The 20,076-nt window shown below is 39.0% G+C and overlaps 1 protein-coding gene across 1 annotated transcript in view; it reads right to left on the reverse strand.

The window, feature by feature from the left end:
- zmat4a (zinc finger, matrin-type 4a) overlaps positions 1-2,686 on the reverse strand; it is a 63,013-nt gene extending 60,327 nt beyond the window's left edge. The window contains exon 1 of the mRNA XM_061985768.1: positions 2,563-2,686. Within this exon, the coding sequence (XP_061841752.1) occupies positions 2,563-2,649 (87 nt within the window). The 5' untranslated portion in view covers positions 2,650-2,686. The remainder of the gene's footprint in view (positions 1-2,562) is intronic.
- Between the last annotated feature and the right edge of the window lie 17,390 nt (positions 2,687-20,076).

Raw genomic sequence — 20,076 nt, forward strand, 5'->3', positions numbered from 1 at the left:
AAATTTTCAAAGAGAACGGCCTACGGATCACGATTGAAGCCAACAAGCAAACCGTCAACTTCCTTGACGTCACTTTCAACCTGAGAAATAACAGCTACCAACCATTCACGAAACCCAACACAACACTCCAATACGTGCACCATGACAGCAACCACCCACCCACCACCACGAAAAGAATACCTACCGGAATCAATAAAAGGCTATCGATGCTGTCATCTAGCAAAGCTGAATTTGAACAAGCAACCCCCCCGTACCAAAAAGCCCTTGATGAAAGCGGATACAATTTCACCCTCACCTATAAACCCACGCCAGGAAACCAGCCAAAAAAGAACAGAAAACGAAACGACATCATCTGGTACAACCCCCCATACAGCAAAAACGTCTCAACGAACATTGGACACAAATTCCTCAATCTGATTGACAAACACTTTCCCAAAGACAACAACCTAAGAAAAGTATTCAACAAGAACAACATTAAATTGAGCTACAGCTGCATGAACAATATACGACAAATCATCTCAAACCACAACAAAACAATTGCAAATGAGCCGTCGACCCCCAGTCAGAGCGACTCCAAAACCAACAAAGCATGTAACTGTCGAAAGAAACCTGATTGCCCCCTCAACGGGGGGTGCTTACAAACATCAGTTGTCTACCAATCTAAGGTAATACGCAAGGACATCAACACATCCGACACATATGTAGGATTAACCGAGGGTGAATTCAAAACCAGATGGAACAATCACAAGGCTTCTTTCAGGAACAAAAACCTGCGAAATACCACAGAACTCAGCAAACACATTTGGGACCTCAAAGACAATAATGTTGAATATTCAATAACATGGCAAATTCTTGCATCCAGCACACCTTACAATAGTGGTAATAAAAGATGCAACCTATGCTTGAAAGAGAAACTGTTTATTATTTACCGTCCAGACCTGTCATCCCTCAACAAGCGCAGCGAAATTGTAACAACATGCCGCCATAGACGGAAACACCTCCTAGGTAACACATGAGCCAATCACCACGCCCCTAGGCCAGCCTGTACCCACCCACTCTGTGCCCTATATAAACCATGGTATGCGAATGCTCCCATTAAAATCTCCTGATGATTGAGGGTACCCCCCCTCATGAAACAGGCCTGTAGAGATGAAATAGTCTTGTGATTTTTTTCCCCACACATACATATATATATGTATATATATATATATATATATATATATATATATATATATATATATACATATATATATATATATATGTGTGTGTGTGTGTGTGCATAAATAAATATATATATATATATATATATATATATATATATATGTGTGTGTGTGTGTGTGTGTATAAATATATATATATATATATATATATATACACCTTTATACATACATACATATGTGTATGTGTATACACATATCTATACTGTATATATGTATGTATATAAATATATATACATATATATATATACATATATATATGTATATATATATGTGTGTGTGTATATATGTGTGTGTATAGATATATAGATATATATATATATATATATGTATATATATATATATATATATATATATATATATATATATATATATACATATATATATATATATATATATATATATATACTGTATATAAGCAGGTATATGTATGTATATATATGTGTGTGTGTATATATATATATATATATATATATATATATATATATATATATATATATATATATATATATATATATATATATATATATATACACATATACACACATACAGTATATATACTTGCCCTCGGCCAAATGTTTTTAGCCCAACATGGTCCCTGAATTCTAAAAACAGAATTCTAAAATATTAAAATAGAACAAAATTATTTTGGAAAAAAATAAAATGCAAATTGGAAACAATAGGATTTCATAGGGCCCACAATTATACATCCTTCTACTTTTTGTTATACAATAAAATGGCTAATAGTTTGAACTCAGGTTGCTAACTAAATGTAGACCAAATACTTTTTGCTGTAATGCAATATATAGGATCAATCCGTCAAACTATACTAATACAGCAACATCTACATCACTGTATCGCATTTTCACACACATTCCACCAATTTGACTGATTAACTACAGGGGAACTGCACTTTTTTGGCAATTTTCCCTATCGTTCACAATCCTTATGAGAGACAAGAAGAAGAACATCTATTTAACTCTAAATCCAAAAGTGCATAATTCAGGTGTGACATGCACTGAACATCACTGGCAATCAAGCTTGGAGGTCTTCTTGCAAAAGGTGAGAAAGCATCGGGGAGTTCTTTCACTCAGCATCCTTAAATGTCACCTTGAGACAATCACGTGGTCTCTTACTAGGGGAGGGGTGGCGGGCAAGTGAGGACCCCCCCCCCCCCCCGATGGATGCAAGACTTGTTTATGCGCTGTGAGGGCAACCTCCACTCACTTCCACACACACGCACACGCATGCATCGACACGCAGCCACCCACCCAACAAGCCTGCAGCAGACAAAACAAACAATGGACGTGTTTGTAAATAAAGTCAGGTTGAAAGATGACTTTACCTGTAAGTGCATACTGTAGCTCTGGCACAGGTGTGTGGGGAACACCTCCAGCTGATGTTGCACTTGGAGGCTCAGCGTGTAATCCATCAACCGGAGCTGCGTGGACGGCGACAGAGTGTGGCGGGAGGCGCGTGGACTTCTAGCCGCGGTACTTTCATTCTAGTAGCAGATGCCCTGCTGGCTCCGCCCACCCGCGATCCTATTGGTGGACAGCATTTGTCAACACACTCCAACCAGGGACCACAAATAGTCCTCACACTTTCATGCTGTCCATGAATTAATTAATTAATTTATTCCGGCAGACATGTATAGCAACACTTCATCACTCTTTGTAATTTGACTGACATGCAACGTAATAATGTTATGGTTACACAGAGAGATGTATTATTCCATCCATCCATTTTCTACCGCTTATTCCCTTCGGGTCGTGGGGGGTGATGGAGCCTATCTCAGCTGTAGTAAATATATATATATATATATATATATATATATATATATATATATATATATATATATATATATATATATATATATATATATATATATATATATACAAACCCCGTTTCCATATGAGTTGGGAAATTGTGTTCGATGTAAATATAAACGGAATACAATGATTTGCAAATCCTTTTCAACCCATATTCAGTTGAATATGCTACAAAGACAACATATTTGATGTTCAAACTCATAATTTTTGCAAATAATAAATAACTTAGAATTTCATGGCTGCAACACGTGCCAAAGTAGTTGGGAAAGGGCATGTTCACCACTGTGTTACATGGCCTTTCCTTTTAACAACACTCAGTAAAGGTTTGGGAACTGAGGAGACACATTTTTTAAGCTTCTCAGGTGGAATTCTTTCCCATTCTTGCTTGATGTACAGCTTAAGTTGTTCAACAGTCCGGGGGTCTCTATTTAGGTATTTTAGGCTTCATAATGCGCCACGTATTTTCAATGGGAGACAGGTCTGGACTACAGGCAGGCCAGTCTAGTACCCGCACTCTTTTACTATGAAGCCACGTTGATGTAACACGTGGCTTGGCATTGTCTTGCTGAAATAAGCAGGGGCGTCCATGGTAACGTTGCTTGGATGGCAACATATGTTGCTCCAAAACCTGTATGTACCTTTCAGCATTAATGGCGCCTTCACAGATGTGTAAGTTACCCATGTCTTGGGCACTAATACACCCCCATACCATCACACATGCTGGCTTTTACACTTTGCACCTATAACAATCCGGATGGTTCTTTTCCTCTTTGGTCCGGAGGACACGACATCCACAGTTTCCAAAAACAATTTGAAATGTGGACTCGTCAGACCACAGAACACTTTTCCACTTTGTATCAGTCCATCTTAGATGAGCTCAGGCCCAGCAAAGCCGACAGCGTTTCTGGGTGTTGTTGATAAACGGTTTTAGCCTTGCATGGAAACGGGGTTTGTATATACAGTATATACAAACCCCGTTTCCATATGAGTTGGGAAATTGTGTTAGATGTAAATATAAACGGAATACAATGATTTGCAAATCATTTTCCAACCCATATTCAATTGAATATGCTACAAACATATTTGATGTTCAAACTGATAAACTTTTTTTTTTTTTTTTTTGCAAATAATCATTAACTTTAGAATTTGATGCCAGCAACACGTGACAAAGAAGTTGGGAAAGGTGGCATTAAATACTGATAAAGTTGAGGAATGCTCATCAAACACTTATATGGATCAGGTGAATGCCATGATTGGGTATAAAAACAGCTTCCCAAAAAATGCTCAGTCTTTCACAAGAAAGGATGGGGCGAGGTACACCCCTTTGTCCACAACTGCGTGAGCAAATAGTCAAACAGTTGAAGAACAACGTTTATCAAAGTGCAATTGCAAGAAATTTAGGGATTTCAACATCTACGGTCCGTAATATCATCAAAAGGTTCAGAGAATCTGGAGAAATCACTCCACGTAAGCGGCACGGCCGGAAACCAACATTGAATGACTGTGACCTTCGATCCCTCAGACGGCACTGTATCAAAAACCGACATCAATCTCTAAAGGATATCACCACATGGGCTCAGGAACACTTCAGAAAACCACTGTCACTAAATACAGTTCATCGCTACATCTGTAAGTGAAAGTTAAAGCTCTACTATGCAAAGCGAAAGCCATTTATCAACAACATCCAGAAATACCGCTGACTTCTCTGGGCCCGAGATCATCTAAGATGGACTCATGCAAAGTGGAAAAGTGTTCTGTGGTCTGACGAGTCCACATTTCAAATTGTTTTTGGAAATATTCGACATGGTGTCATCCGGACCAAAGGGGAAGCGAACCATCCAGACTGTTATCGACGCAAAGTTCAAAAGCCAGCATCTGTGATGGTATGGGGGTGCATTAGTGCCCAAGGCATGGGTAACTTACACATCTGTGAAGGCACCATTAATGCTAAAAGGTACTTACAGGTTTTGGAACAACATATGCTGCCATGTAAGCGCCGTCTTTTTCATGGACGCCCCTGCTTATTTCAGCAAGACAATGCCAAGCCACATTCAGCACGTGTTACAACAGCGTGGCTTCGTAAAAAAAGAGTGCGGGTACTTCCCTGGCCCGCCTGCAGTCCAGACCTGTCTCCCATCGAAAATGTGTGGCGCATTATGAAGCGTAAAATACGACAGCGGAGACCCCGGACTGTTGAACGACTGAAGCTCTACTTAAAACAAGAATGGGAAATAATTCCACTTTCAAAGCTTCAACAATTAGTTTCCTCAGTTCCCAATCGTTTATTGAGTGTTGTTAAAAGAAAAGTTGATGTAACACAGTGGTGAGCATGCCCTTTCCCAACTACTTTGGCACGTGTTGCAGCCATGAAATTCTTAGTCAATTATTATTTGCAAAAAAAAAATAAAGTTTATGAGTTTGATTATCAAATATGTTGTCTTTGTAGTGCATTCAACTGAATATGGGTTGAAAAGGATTTGCAAATCATTGTATTCCGTTTATTTTTACATTTATATAAAACTATGTGGATATGGGTAGTGTCAGTACCTATTACCTTCTCAATATGCTGATACGCTGAGGAAATGGGTTCCAACATTAGCACGGCTTATTGCGGTTTCTGGTACTGTATGCGCATCAGGCACATGTGAGGTGATATTTGCTTGGCATAATATAATGCATTACATGTCATGATTTGTGTCTTGACATGGTAGTAGGCTATTTGATTTATGCGTAACGTGGGTTGGCTCATAGAATTGCACTCTGCAGTGAAATATGTTGATATGCGAACATGTAAGAGAATGCAGTGTGTCAGGTTTGATGCAACATGGGGTTATGCTGGACAAAATGTGGCGGTCATTTTACTGTTGGTCTTGGCTGGCCATTAAAGTAGGCCTATGCAATATATAATACAAACCCCGTTTCCATATGAGTTGGGAAATTGTGTTAGATGTAAATATAAACAGAATACAATGATTTGCAAATCCTTTTCAACCCATATTCAATTGAATGCACTCCAAAGACAACATATTTGATGTTCAAACTCATAAACTTTTTTTTCTTTTTTTTTGCAAATAATAATTAACTTAGAATTTCATGGCTGCAACATGTGCCAAAGTAGTTGGGAAAGGGCATGTTCACCACTGTGTTACATGGCCTTTCCTTTTAACAACACTCAGTAAACGTTTGGGAACTGAGGAGACACATTTTTTAAGCTTCTCAGGTGGAAATCTTTCCCATTCTTGCTTGATGTACAGCTTAAGTTGTTCAACAGTCCGGGGGTCTCCGTTGTGGTATTTTAGGCTTCATAATGCGCCACACATTTTCAATGGGAGACAGGTCTGGACTACAGGCAGGCCAGTCTAGTACCTGCACTGTTTTACTATCAAGCCTGGTTGATGTAACACGTGGCTTGGCATTGTCTTGCTGAAATAAGCAGGGGCGTCCATGGTAACGTTGCTTGGATGGCAACATATGTTGCTCCAAAACCTGTATGTACCTTTCAGCATTAATGGGGCCTTCACAGATGTGTAGGTTACCCATGTCTTGGGCACTAATACACCCCCATACCATCACACATGCTGGCTTTTCAACTTTGCGCCTATAACAATCCGGATGGTTCTTTTCCTCTTTGGTCCGGAGGACACGACGTCCACAGTTTCCAGAAACAATTTGAAATGTGGACTCGTCAGACCACAGAACACTTTTCCACTTTGTATCAGTCCATCTTAGATGAGCTCAGGCCCAGCGAAGCCGACGGCGTTTCTGGGTGTCGTTGATAAACGGTTTTCGTCTTGCATAGGAGAGTTTTAACTTGCACTTACAGATGTAGCGACCAACTGTAGTTACTGACAGTGGGTTTCTGAAGTGTTCCTGAGCCCATGTGATGATATCCTTTACACACTGATGTCGCTTGTTGATGCAGTATAGCCTGAGGGATCGAAGGTCACGGGCTTAGCTGCTTACGTGCAGTGATTTCTCCAGATTCTCTGAACCCTTTGCTGATATTACGGACCGTAGATGGTGAAATCCCTAAATTCCTTGCAATAGCTGGTTGAGAAAGGTTTTTCTTAAACTGTTCAACAATTTGCTCACGCAATTGTTGACAAAGTGGTGACCCTCGCCCCATCCTTGTTTGTGAATGACTGAGCGTTTCATGGAATCTACTTTTATACCCAATCATGGCACCCACCTGTTCCCAATTGGCCTGTTCACCTGTGGGATGTTCCAAATAAGTGTTTGATGAGCATTCCTCAACTTTATCAGTATTTATTGCCACCTTTCCCAACTTCTTTGTCACGTGTTGCTGGCATCAAATTCTAAAGTTAATGATTATTTGCAAAAAAAAAATGTTTATCAGTTTGAACATCAAATATGTTGTCTTTGTAGCATATTCCGTTTATATTTACATCTAACACAATTTCCCAACTCATATGGAAACGGGGTTTGTATATTATTATACAACATTATTTGGATTGTGTTCCTTGCGGTCAAAGTAGACATTTTAGCAGGGTAATGCCAACAATCTGTCACGACTCCCGACTAAATTATTGCAACAGCCAACAACAAATGTGTTACTTGAAATTAACAGTAATGTGACTCAATAATATGTAAATAAGAATTCCTGCCTAACAAATGACTTTCCATACATAAATAAGGATAACATACCAAATCAAATGTTACAGATGTATAGACTCAGGCCTACTACCATGGAAGGTCATTCCTTTTTTTGAAAACCCTTCAAATATTAAATATTTAATGAGATTAGAGTGCATAATGTACTGTCTGTGAGTTTTAAAGGGGAACATTATCACCAGACCTATGTAAGCGTCAATATATACCTTGATGTTGCAGAAAAAAGACCATATTTTTTTTTAACCGATTTCCGAACTCTAAATGGGTGAATTTTGGCGAATTAAACGCCTTTCTATTATTCGCTCTCGGAGTTGTGACGTCACATCGGGAAGCAATCCGCCATTTTCTCAAACACATTACAAACACCGCGTCAAATCAGCTCTGTTATTTTCCGTTTTTTCGACTGTTTTCGTACCTTGGAGACATCATGCCTCGTCGGTGTGTTGTCGGAGGGTGTAACAACACGAACAGGGACGGATTCAAGTTGCACCAGTGGCCCAAAGATGCGAAAGTGGCGAGAAATTGGACGTTTGTTCCGTACACTTTACCGACGAAAGCTATGCTATGACAGAGATGGCAAGAATGTGTGGATATCCTGCGACACTCAAAGCAGATGCATTTCCAATGATAAAGTCAAAGAAATCTGCCGCCAGACCCCCATTGAATCTGCCGGAGTGTGTGAGCAATTCAGGGACAAAGGACCTCGGTAGCACGGCAAGCAATGGCGGCAGTTTGTTCCCGCAGACGAGCGAGCTAAACCCCCTATCGATCCTAGCTTCCCTGGTCTGCTGACATCAACTCCAAAACTGGACAGATCAGCTTTCAGGAAAAGAGAGCGGATGAGGGTATGTCTACAGAATATATTAATTGATGAAAACTGGGCTGTCTGCACTCTCAAAGTGCATGTTGTTGCCAAATGTATTTCATATGCTGTAAACCTAGTTCATAGTTGTTAGTTTCCTTTAATGCCAAACAAACACATACCAATCGTTGGTTAGAAGGCGATCGCCGAATTCGTCCTCGCTTTCTCCCGTGTCGCTGGCTGTCGTGTCGTTTTCGTCGGTTTCGCTTGCATACGGTTCAAACCGATATGGCTCAATAGCTTCAGTTTCTTCTTCAATTTCGTTTTCGCTACCTGCCTCCACACTACAACCATCCGTTTCAATACATGCGTAATCTGTTGAATCGCTTAAGCCACTGAAATCCGAGTCTGAATCCGAGCTAATGTCGCTATAGCTTGCTGTTCTTTCCGCCATGTTTGTTTGTATTGGCATCACTATGTGACGTCACAGGAAAATGGACGGGTGTATATAACGATGGTTAAAATCAGGCACTTTGAAGCTTTTTTTAGGGATATTGCGTGATGGGTAAAATTTTGAAAAAAACTTCGAAAAATATAATAAGCCACTGGGAACTGATTTTTAATGGTTTTAACCCTTCTGAAATTGTGATAATGTTCCCCTTTAAGTAAGAGTCTTACATCAATAAGGTTAGGGTTAGAGTACTTAGAATATGTTCCCCTAGTGTCCAAATAACTCTAAATTAAGTCTTTGTTACTTAGAATATGTTCCCCATACTAAAATGTTACCCAAATTATTAGGCACATTTGGCAGAACATCAGTCAATGTTGTTGTAAAATAAACTACATGTTCGGATCCGCTCTTCGTGTAGGTGGCGTGACTCTAAGAAGCAATGACAGTGGCAGTTGATGGGAATAACGTCTTTAATAAACAAAAAGAATGCGCTCAAAAGTAGTGGCACAGTATACAACAATGCACAAAGGCAAAAACTACAGAGGTGCTTGATAATGCACGCAGGAATATAGAGGCAAATAAGTCCAAGAAGCAACCAAATGCAAAAATACAAAATCACAAAGCTGTGCAAGAATCATAAAGCAAACAAACTAATTTCCCTCAGGAGAAAACAGCAGAGTCTGGAACAAAGAAGAAATGAGCCGCCGAAGCTGTGAAACTTGCTTAAATAGTCCTCAGGTGATAATTAGTGGCAGGTGAAAAGCATCATCACTAATCACTCTGAAAACAGGAGTGAAGCCACTGCAAACCAACACACACAGTAAAGGTAGTGGGAACAAAATAAGAGCTTCAGCACAGCATCTCTGTGCAAATGGTATCACTTACAACATTTGCAACATGTCCTAACTCTGTCTCTCCTGATTCTTTTAACTAGGTCAGAATAGCAGGTCAGTTGTGAATCATATTGGGAGAAGAGGAGGAAGAAAAACCTGTAAATGTCAGTGTAAATGTCTTGCATTTGCCCGTCAGCACTGAACTCATTATGCACATGTCAGTAAAAGCTCTGTGCAAAATTAAACTTGGTGAATGCTATGCAACATTTCCACAATTTGCCAAGATGTTTTTTTTGGTAACACTTTAGTAAGAGGAAATGTTGTAACCCAGTGTCAGGTTCAAACACTGATGACATCTATTAATCAGACAAGAAACAAGGAATCATGCAGAGACAGAGTTCAATTTAGCTCATGGGGAGAACGCATGGAGCTGCACACTTAGTCACAGTCTCGCCCTACGCTCTATGGTTCAGCTCCCGCGTCCCTCTATTTATTCAGGAGTTCCCCAGTCAACATCACTGAGGCCGCCTCTAAAAGGAGTGGTCACATATATCATGCAAAGCAGCTCCAGGACGCACAATACGTGACGGAATGTGCTGGGGGCCTTGTGATTTCGCCTTGTGTCCGCTTCGTTTGCGTGCTGTCGTCTTATCTGCGTTGATGTCCTTGAAGTCCTTGGCTGTTAGCGGGCTAAAACAAAGATAACATCTGCGGCTGAGGCCACCCCTCAGACAAGAAGTTTCGTCCTTGCACGGATACAAAAGTCTAACTTGAGCACAATAGCTAATAACTCTAGCAACGGACTTTAAGCATACTAAAATTGTGTGATAATATATATACATGATTATTCTAACAATATTCTAAGTAACTAAGACTTAATTTAGAGTTATTTGGACACTAGGGGAACCTATAAAGGTTAGGGCTAGGGTTACTAATAAGCAATTCTGAGGTTATTGGGGGAAGACTCTTAGTTAATGGCTTACTGGTTGTATAATAAGGCCATGCAGAATAAGGCATTAAAAAGTATTTAATAATAACTAATTAAAAGCCAAAATGTTACTAATTTGCATGTTAATAAGCAACTTATTAATGGTGAATATGTTCCCCACACTAAAGTGTTACCATTCGGCATTAATAAGTACTTAATAATGACTAATTAAGAGCCAAAATGTTACTAATTTGCATGTTAATAAGCAACTTATTAATGGTGAATATGTTCCCCATATTATAGTGTTACCATAGAAGTATTAATAAGTACTTAAGAATGACTAATTAAGAACCAATATGTTACTAATTTGCATGTTAATAAGCAACTAATTAATGGTGAATATGTTCTCCATACTAAAGTGTTAGCATTTGGCATTAATAAGTACTTAATTATGACTAATTAAGAGCCAATATATTACTAATTTGCATGTTAATAAGCAACTAATTAATGGAGAACATGTTCCCCATACTAAAGTGTTACCATAAGGCATTAATAAGTACTTAATGATGACTAATTAAGAGCCAATATGTTACTAATTTGCATGTTAATAATCAACTAATTAATGGTGAATATGTTCTCCATACTAAAGTGTTAGCATTTGGCATTAATAAGTACTTAATTATGACTAATTAAGAGCCAATATGTTACTAATTTGCATGTTAATAAGAAACTAATTAATGGAGAACATGTTCCCCATACTAAAGTGTTACCATAAGGCATTAATAAGTACTTAATGATGACTAATTAAGAGCCAATATGTTACTAATTTGCATGTTAATAATCAACTAATTAATGGTGAATATGTTCCCCATACTATAGTGTTACCATAGAGGCATTAATAAGTACTTAATAATGACTAATTAAGAGCCAATATGTTACTAATTTGCATGTTAATAAGAAACTAATTAATGGTAAATATGTTCCCCATACTAAAGTGTTAACATTTGGCATTAATAAGTACTTAATAATGACTAATTAAGAGCCAATATGTTACTAATTGCATGGTAATAAGCAACTAATTAATGATGAATATGTTCCCCATACTTAAGTGTTACCATAAGGCATTAATAAGTACTTAATGATGACTAATTAAGAGCCAATATGTTACTAATTTGCATGGTAATAAGCAACTAATTAACGGTGAATATGTTCCCCATACTAAAGTGTTACCATAAGGCATTAATAAGTACTTAATGACTAATTAAGAGCCAATATGTTACTAATTTGCATGTTAATAAGAAACTAATTAATGGTGAATATGTTCCCCATACTAAAGTGTTACCATAAGGCATTAATAAGTACTTAATGATGACTAATTAAGTGCCAATATGTTACTATTTTGCATGTTAATAAGCAACTAATTAATGGTGAATATGTTCCCCATACTTAAGTGTTACCATAAGGCATTAATAAGTACTTAATGATGACTAATTAAGAGACAATAAGTTACTCATTTGCATGTTAATAAGCAACTAATTAATGGTGAATATGTTCCCCATACTGAAGTGTTACCATAAGGCATTAATAAGTACTTAATAATGCCTAATTAAGAGCCAATATGTTCCTAATTTGCATGTTAATAAGCAACTAATTAATGGTGAATATGTTCCCCATACTAAAGTGTTACTATAAGGCATTAATAAGTACTTAATGATGATTAATTAAGAGCTAATATGTTACTAATTTGTATGGTAATAAGCAACTAATTAATGGTGAATATGTTCCCCATACTAAAGTGTTACCGTTTTTTTCATTATGGAACTGGAAGTCGAAAATAACCTCTCAAATCTTTGTTGTACTCAAACCAGCGACCCTGAAGATAAAATACGCTTCAAAACCAAACTGTATCAGCTTTGTTTTTGTTCATTTTGACATTCCTGTGAAACTCATTACCCAGGAGTAAAATATATTCATAATTCAGTATGCAGCACTAGAACCTGAATGTCTTATTTTTTCTTAACTTGTCCTCGTTGGCAGCTGCATCACGTCGGTTAGACTCTTGTTTTATTTTGCTGGAACACATTTGTACAGGATTTTTTAAAATACCTCCTTCTAAGCAAAGCTGCATAATTAAATATGCAAAGCACTTTTAAACAAGGTTTGCAAAAATCCTCTGCACTTAGCAGGGGAGGACAGAAAACATTCACGAACAAAAAAGCAGGCAGTAGCAGTTATAGGTTGTGATTTATGGGTGTAAAAACCCTGCCGATGGTGGAAATATCATTCAAAAGGGGCTCCCTGAGGAAAACAACAACAATCATTTCCCCCATTTACAATGAATAAAAACCTCAAGGTTCTAGCACATGTTGTAGAATGGGGTTCTATTATTTCTGATGACAGCAGGCTGGTGCAGTTTATCCCAATGTGTCTGTGGGAAGTCACCACGTCAATTTGTCTGTGGGAAGTTTGAAGGTTGAAGTCATCACGTCAGCCGGCAGCCAAGCTGTTTGGCTCCTGACTCGTTTTCATCTCGAGCTGCCACACAAAGCACCATCATCAGTCAATCTCTCCTCCGTTGCCATAGCAACCAACCAACACCACAGCCATCATGTTGACTGTCCTTGAACAGAACGGTTGAATAAGACAACGTCTCTACAGCATCCGTCATTTATTTTTGACGGACTTTAGATTTATTTAGAGTTGTAACTCCACATTTATTTGTGTTTAATATCCATATACCTTTAGTAATTTGACAGTACATTTTCTCTTGGGCATTGTTTGTTCACATTATGAACTGTGTCAAATACTTTTATTAGCTATTGTGGAGGATGCATGTATGTTTAAGAGTTATTTCTGTCTACATAGCAATGTTTAGAGTATCTAGTACTTTTCCTTTGTATATTCTACCAGTTTCTTTCAACATTTCAGATACCTGGTTAGTGTCTGCACCCTTGTAATGTGAACTACAACCCGCACTCGTTTCCTTATCAGTGTTGAGAGGGGAGAGATGGGGGTTTTCTTTGTGTGCAAAGAGTGGGCTTTTCCGTTTGAATGTCAGATCATGTAAAGTAGCCGATATGAATGTATTGGTTAAACTGATCTACTAAAGCTTTAGTAAAACTTGAAAATATTCCAATTCTGTCTTGATGGTCCTTCTTACTCTGCATATATGTCATCGAAAGAACTTGGGATTGACCAGTAACGTATATCCCTGGTAGAAAGAACTGGTCCGACGCAACACTATATAATCTAAAAAAATATATAAATGTAATATAATCTGCTTTTTTTTCCCGTGCCGTGCAAAACTTTCACTCAGTGTGCAATGTGGGTGTTAAAGGGGCTGTTTGCAATTTGTCTCAAAACTAATCATCTCAATAAGACTTTTCACCATCAGGCTCCTGAACACTGGAGACAATCGTTGCGTAAATATCCCATTTCACTCACCTCATCACTATGGAAGTAGAATTGTCTCACATCAACTTATATACAGTATATATATATATATATATATATATATATATATATATATATATATATATATATATATATATATATATATATATATGATATTAATACATATGCATATATATATATATATGTATATATATATATATATATATATATATATATATATATATATATATATATATATATGTATATATATATATATATATATATATATATATATATATGATTTAATACATATGCATATATTAATAAATATACAAATACAAATGTGATATACAAATAAATATATAATTTGTATAAATAAACACATATTTGTAAATATCTTTTTGAGATTTGAAAATATATTCAAATACAATTTATAAATATAAAAATGTGACACACAAATAAATCAAGAATTTGTATAAATAAACGCGTATTTGTAAATATATTTTTGAGATTTGAATATAAATATGCTTGATTTTGTATTTGTATTTGTATTGAATTTGCATATGTGGATCGCTTTTTTTTGCTTTTGTGTCGATGAGACATTCCTACCACAAGCCAGATGCACAAATAAATGTGACCGAGTTTGGAGGTGGAGTTACACACTCCCCTGAACAACCAGCAGAGGGCACTGCAGCCGGAGCGGTCTGGGTCACAGACATGGTCAGACACTGGCGAGCCAATCAGAGGCACACTTGGGAGGGTCATATAGTGGATTAAATGGATGGGTAAGTAATATCTAGTATTGATAACTGTTTCAGTTCTCCATTCAGTGATTAATACATTGAGTTTCACTGTTACTTTTTAGGGATTATAATACAAATGTTGTGTCATGGTGGTCGTCATCGTCATGGACCCACTAGCTGCGCAAGCTAGCTCTCCAATCAGCTAAACAGACTCAATAAATCCACGGTGACGTTTTGGTGAATGTACTGAGGAATTTGTGAAACTGAAACAATACAAAAAGAATGCCAACTGCTTACTTAACTGCACTAGGGAGGGATTAGTCCTTCATAATTTTGTTGTTCAACTATTTAAGCTCCAGAAAAAGGCAATTATAATTATACATTATGCCCCATATAGAGCTCATACCAATGATCTGTTCATAATGAGTAATTTTCTTAAACTACATGATATAATCCAATACAGTAGCCTTCAAGTTATGTTTATGGCCTCACAAAGGGCTCTACCTGCAAATATACAGAGTCTGTTTTCACTCAGAGATGGTCCACATGAACTCAGGGGTGTCCTGAAATTCAAACATAACATGATAAATTCCACATTCAAGGCTCAAACGTTATCTATAGCGGGGGTGAAAATGTGGGACAATGTGAGCGGAGAATTTAAACTAGCCTAAGAGTGTTCAACCTTGCGGTAAATTATGTGTTGTTGGTAAACCATCAAAAACATGACTAGTTGTTTGGACTATCTCAACCGTGGGACACAGGTGCAAAATAATTCACTGTGGAATAATTGACATAACACACCAGACAAAGCTTCAGAAGACAAAAAAAAACCCAGGCAAGATGGAGCTAATAATTATCATCCATTATCATATGTTATACTTGTTCTGAAATTGTCATGTATCCATCAAATCTGCTTTTGAAACTTGGACTATATAACCAACATATATACCCAGCATATAAATTGATTGTAAATTAGGGGCGGGACATGGATAAGCATTCTTGCTTTTTTCCCGTATCCCTTTTCAGTGGGTGCCATTGCATGTTTTTCAAATTACAAAGAATGATGAAGTGTTGCTATATATGTCCGTCTGCCAGAATAAATAAATAAATTTAAAAAAGAGACCCTGTACCTCCTGCCGGGGGGCAGAAGGTGGAGAAAGCCTAGGTCAGGATGCAGGGGTCAGACAGGATCCTCCTGGCTTTTTTTTCCACATGTAGTTGCAATGCCCTCCAGAAGGAGCAGGGGCTGCAAATTATATTCTGTAATGCCTTGATGGGCCCCTGGAGGGCTTTTTGTCCTTGGAAGTACAGGCGGTGTAGCACACGGTGATGCAGTAGATTAGGATGCTTTCAAAGTCTGCAGAAGTGCTGTCTCGATGTCACATTTCTTAAGAAGCGCAGTTGCTGCTGGGCCTTCCTGACCACTGCTGCCGTGTTGGTTGACCATGTTAAAGGGGAACATTATCACAATTTCAGAATTGTTAAAACCATTAAAAATCAGTTCCCAGTGGCTAATTATATTTTTCAAAGTTTTTTTCAAAATTTTACCCATCACGCAATATCCCTAAAAAAAGCTTCAAAGTGCCTGATTTTAACCATCGTTATATACACCCGTCCATTTTCCTGTGACGTCACATAGTGAAGTCAACACAAACAAACATGGCGGAAAGAACAGCAAGCTATAGCGACATTAGCTCGGATTCAGACTCGGATTTCAGCGGCTTAAGCGATTCAACAGATTACGAATGTATTGAAACGGATGGTTGTAGTGTGGAGGCAGGTAGCGAAAACGAAATTGAAGAAGAAACTGAAGCTATTGAGCCATATCGGTTTGAACCGTATGCAAGCGAAACTGACGAAAACGACACGACAGCCAGCGACACGGGAGAAAGCGAGGACGAATTCGGCGATCGCCTTCTAACCAACGATTGGTATGTGTTTGTTTAGCATTAAAGGAAACTAACTATGAACTAGGTTTACAGCATATGAAATACATTTGGCAACAACATGCACTTTGAGAGTGCAGACAGCCCAATTTTCATCAATTAATATATTCTGTAGACATACCCTCATCCGCGCTCTTTTCCTGAAAGCTGATCTGTCCAGTTTTGGAGTTGATGTCAGCAGGCCAGGGAAGCTAGGGTCGATACGGGGTTTAGCTTGCTCGTCTGCGGGAACAAACTGCCGCCATTGCTTGCCGTGCTACCAAGGTCCTTTGTCCCTGAATTGCTCACACACTCCGGCTGATTCAATGGGGGTCTGGCGGCAGATTTCTTTGACTTTATCGTTGGAAATGCATCTGCTTTGAGTGTCGCAGGATATCCACACATTCTTGCCATCTCTGTCGTAGCATAGCTTTCGTCGGTAAAGTGTGCGGAACAAACGTCCAATTTCTCGCCACTTTCGCATCTTTGGGCCACTGGTGCAACTTGAATCCGTCCCTGTTCGTGTTGTTACACCCTCCGACAACACACCGACGAGGCATGATGTCTCAAAGGTACGGAAAACAGTCGAAAAAACAGAAAATAACAGAGCTGATTTGACTCGGTGTTTGAGAAAAGGGCGGATTGCTTCCCGATGTGACGCCACGTTGTGACGTCATCGCTCCGAGAGCGAATATTAGAAAGGCGTTTAATTCGCCAAAATTCACCCATTTAGAGTTCGGAAATCGGTTAAAAAAATATATGGTCTTTTTTCTGCAACATCAAGGTATATATTGACACTTACATAGGTCTGGTGATAATGTTCCCCTTTAAGTCATTAGCCGTGTGAAACTCCAGGAACTTGAAGGATGTTACTAGTGGTCTCCTCTCTTCCTTCTCCAGTTCATCACCATCTCCTTGGTCTTGCTGACTTTCAGCGAGAGGTTATTCGCTGAGTACTACGCCCCGAGCGTCTGCACCTTCTCCCTGTACGCTGTCTTGTCGCAGTTGGAGATGAAGCCCACCACTGTGGTGTCATCAGCGAATTTGATGATGATGTCAGAATGGCAGGAGGGAAGGCAGTCATGCATGAATAATGTGTACAGGAAAAGGTTCAGCACGCAGCCCTGGGGAGTGCCTGTGTGGATGATGTGTGTGACCCAGCTCTCACTGTCTGTGGTCAGCCTGTAAGGAAGCTGATTATCCACTCACAGATGAGTCGTGGGAAGTCGAGGTCAGCTATCTCCTTGACCAGGATCCTCAGTAGGATGGTGTTGAAAGCCGAGCTGAAGTCCACAAAGAGCATCCTGACTTACGTAGTTCGCCTGTGTCTCCAAGAGTTTGGCAGCAGTGTGGTGATCGCATTGGCTGTTGACCTATTTGCTTTGTAGGCAAATTGGTGCTGGTCGAAGTCGAGGTTTCGGGGGAGGCAGGACTTCAGATAGGGGAGGACAGCCCTCTTGAACCACTTCATGACCACAGAGGTTAATGCAACCGGTCTGTAGTCATTGAGGCTGCTTATGGTATTTTTTGGGGACAGGGAAGATGGTGGCTGCTACTTTAGGGCAGGATGGGACCATGGCCTGTTTCAGGTGGGTGTTGAAAATCCTTGTTAGGACCCCTGACAGCTGGTCCACACAGACCTTAAATACTTTGCTTGATACTTAATTTGATCCCGCCGCTTTGTGTTGGTTTACAGCCTTCAGAACCCTCCTCACTTGATGCTCATTTAGCTGAAACGGGTCGATGCTGCTGGGTGGTGGTTTCCTTGGGAGGTCTGAGTTGGGCCTCTCTGCTTTAAAGCAGGTGAAAAAGTGGTTTAGCTCTTCCTCCATTGAGGCGTCTGCATTTACCACCGCTGAAGAGTTGCCCTAATAAACTGCTGTAAGCCATGCCACACTTGCCTTGGGTTGTTGTCCCTCTTGGCTGCTCCTATCCTTCTCTTCAAGTTTCCTCTCATGGCAGCACTGTACAGTTCCCAGTCATCAGCCTTCAAGGCACAGTTCCGAGCTGGCAGTAGAGATCGCACCTTAACTCTCATCCACATACTTGCCAACCCTCCCGATTTTTCCGTGAGACTCCCGAATTTCAGGGCCCCTCCCGAAAATCTCCCGGGGCAACCATTCTCCCGAATTTCTGTGATGGCACTGCCTTTAGCGTACTCTACAACCTGTCGACGGGTCCGCTTTTTCACCAAACAAACAGCGTGCCGGCCCAGTCATATGTTGTATGCGGCTTCTGCATACACAGGAAAGTGACTGCAAGACATAGTTGATCAACAGCCATACAGGTCACACTGAGGATGGCCGTATAAACAACTTTAACACTGTTACAAATATGCGCCACACTGTGAACCCACACAAAACAAGAATGACAAACACATTTCGGGAGAACATCCGCACCGTAACACAACATAAACACAACAGAACAAATACCCAGAATCCCTTGCATCTCTAACTCTTCCTGGCTACAATATACACCCCGCTACCACCTCCCGAATGCTAAGGTCTCAAGGTTGGCAACTATGGTCATCCATGGTTTTTCGTTGTTGAACACTCGGATCGTTTTTTCACTGTGAAACCAGCCACGTGTACATGGGCAAAACGTATTTAACCTGATCATTATTCGGATTAGAATGTTGCCGTGTACATGGATTCTGCAAAAAAAATATTCGAATATGACTTGCATTTTCATGCATAACACCATATATTGAAATACTTTATTTTGACATGCGCAGCACATACAGTACCATAAATGGAAGTAGAAGAAGAAGAAGCAATGACTTCCCCCGTGTGCATTTCTGCTTGTACGACACTGTTATGTTGTTTATTTGACAATTTGTACTTCTGTTCGTTACTTATTATTAGGGCCCGCATGGCCCATTGTAAAAGGAATCCCGAAGGGAGTCCTTTTACAATGGGACAGAGGACCCTATTGAATTTGTAAGGTTTTATTATTATTCTTTATTATTATTCTTCCGCCGCCTCTTTGAGCACTAATTTGACCCACTTAACATGCTTCAAAACTCACCATATTTGACACACACATCAGGACCTGCGAAAATTGTCTTTTAATAAAAAAACCGAACCACAAATATCAAAATTGCGCTCTAGCGCCCTCTAGGGAAAAAAAAAACTAGACTGCCTGTAACTCCCACTAGGAAGGTCGGAAAGACATGAAACCAAATCCTCTATGTAGATCTGACTTAGACCTAGTTATTATTATTATTATCATTATTATTATTATTATTATTATTTAGTATTTTTATTCATTATTTTAATTAATTATTCACTATGATTATAAATCATTTTCAGACCCTAGTG

This window comes from Nerophis lumbriciformis, linkage group LG12 (assembly GCF_033978685.3).
Source record: "Nerophis lumbriciformis linkage group LG12, RoL_Nlum_v2.1, whole genome shotgun sequence".
Lineage (NCBI taxonomy): Eukaryota > Metazoa > Chordata > Actinopteri > Syngnathiformes > Syngnathidae > Nerophis > Nerophis lumbriciformis.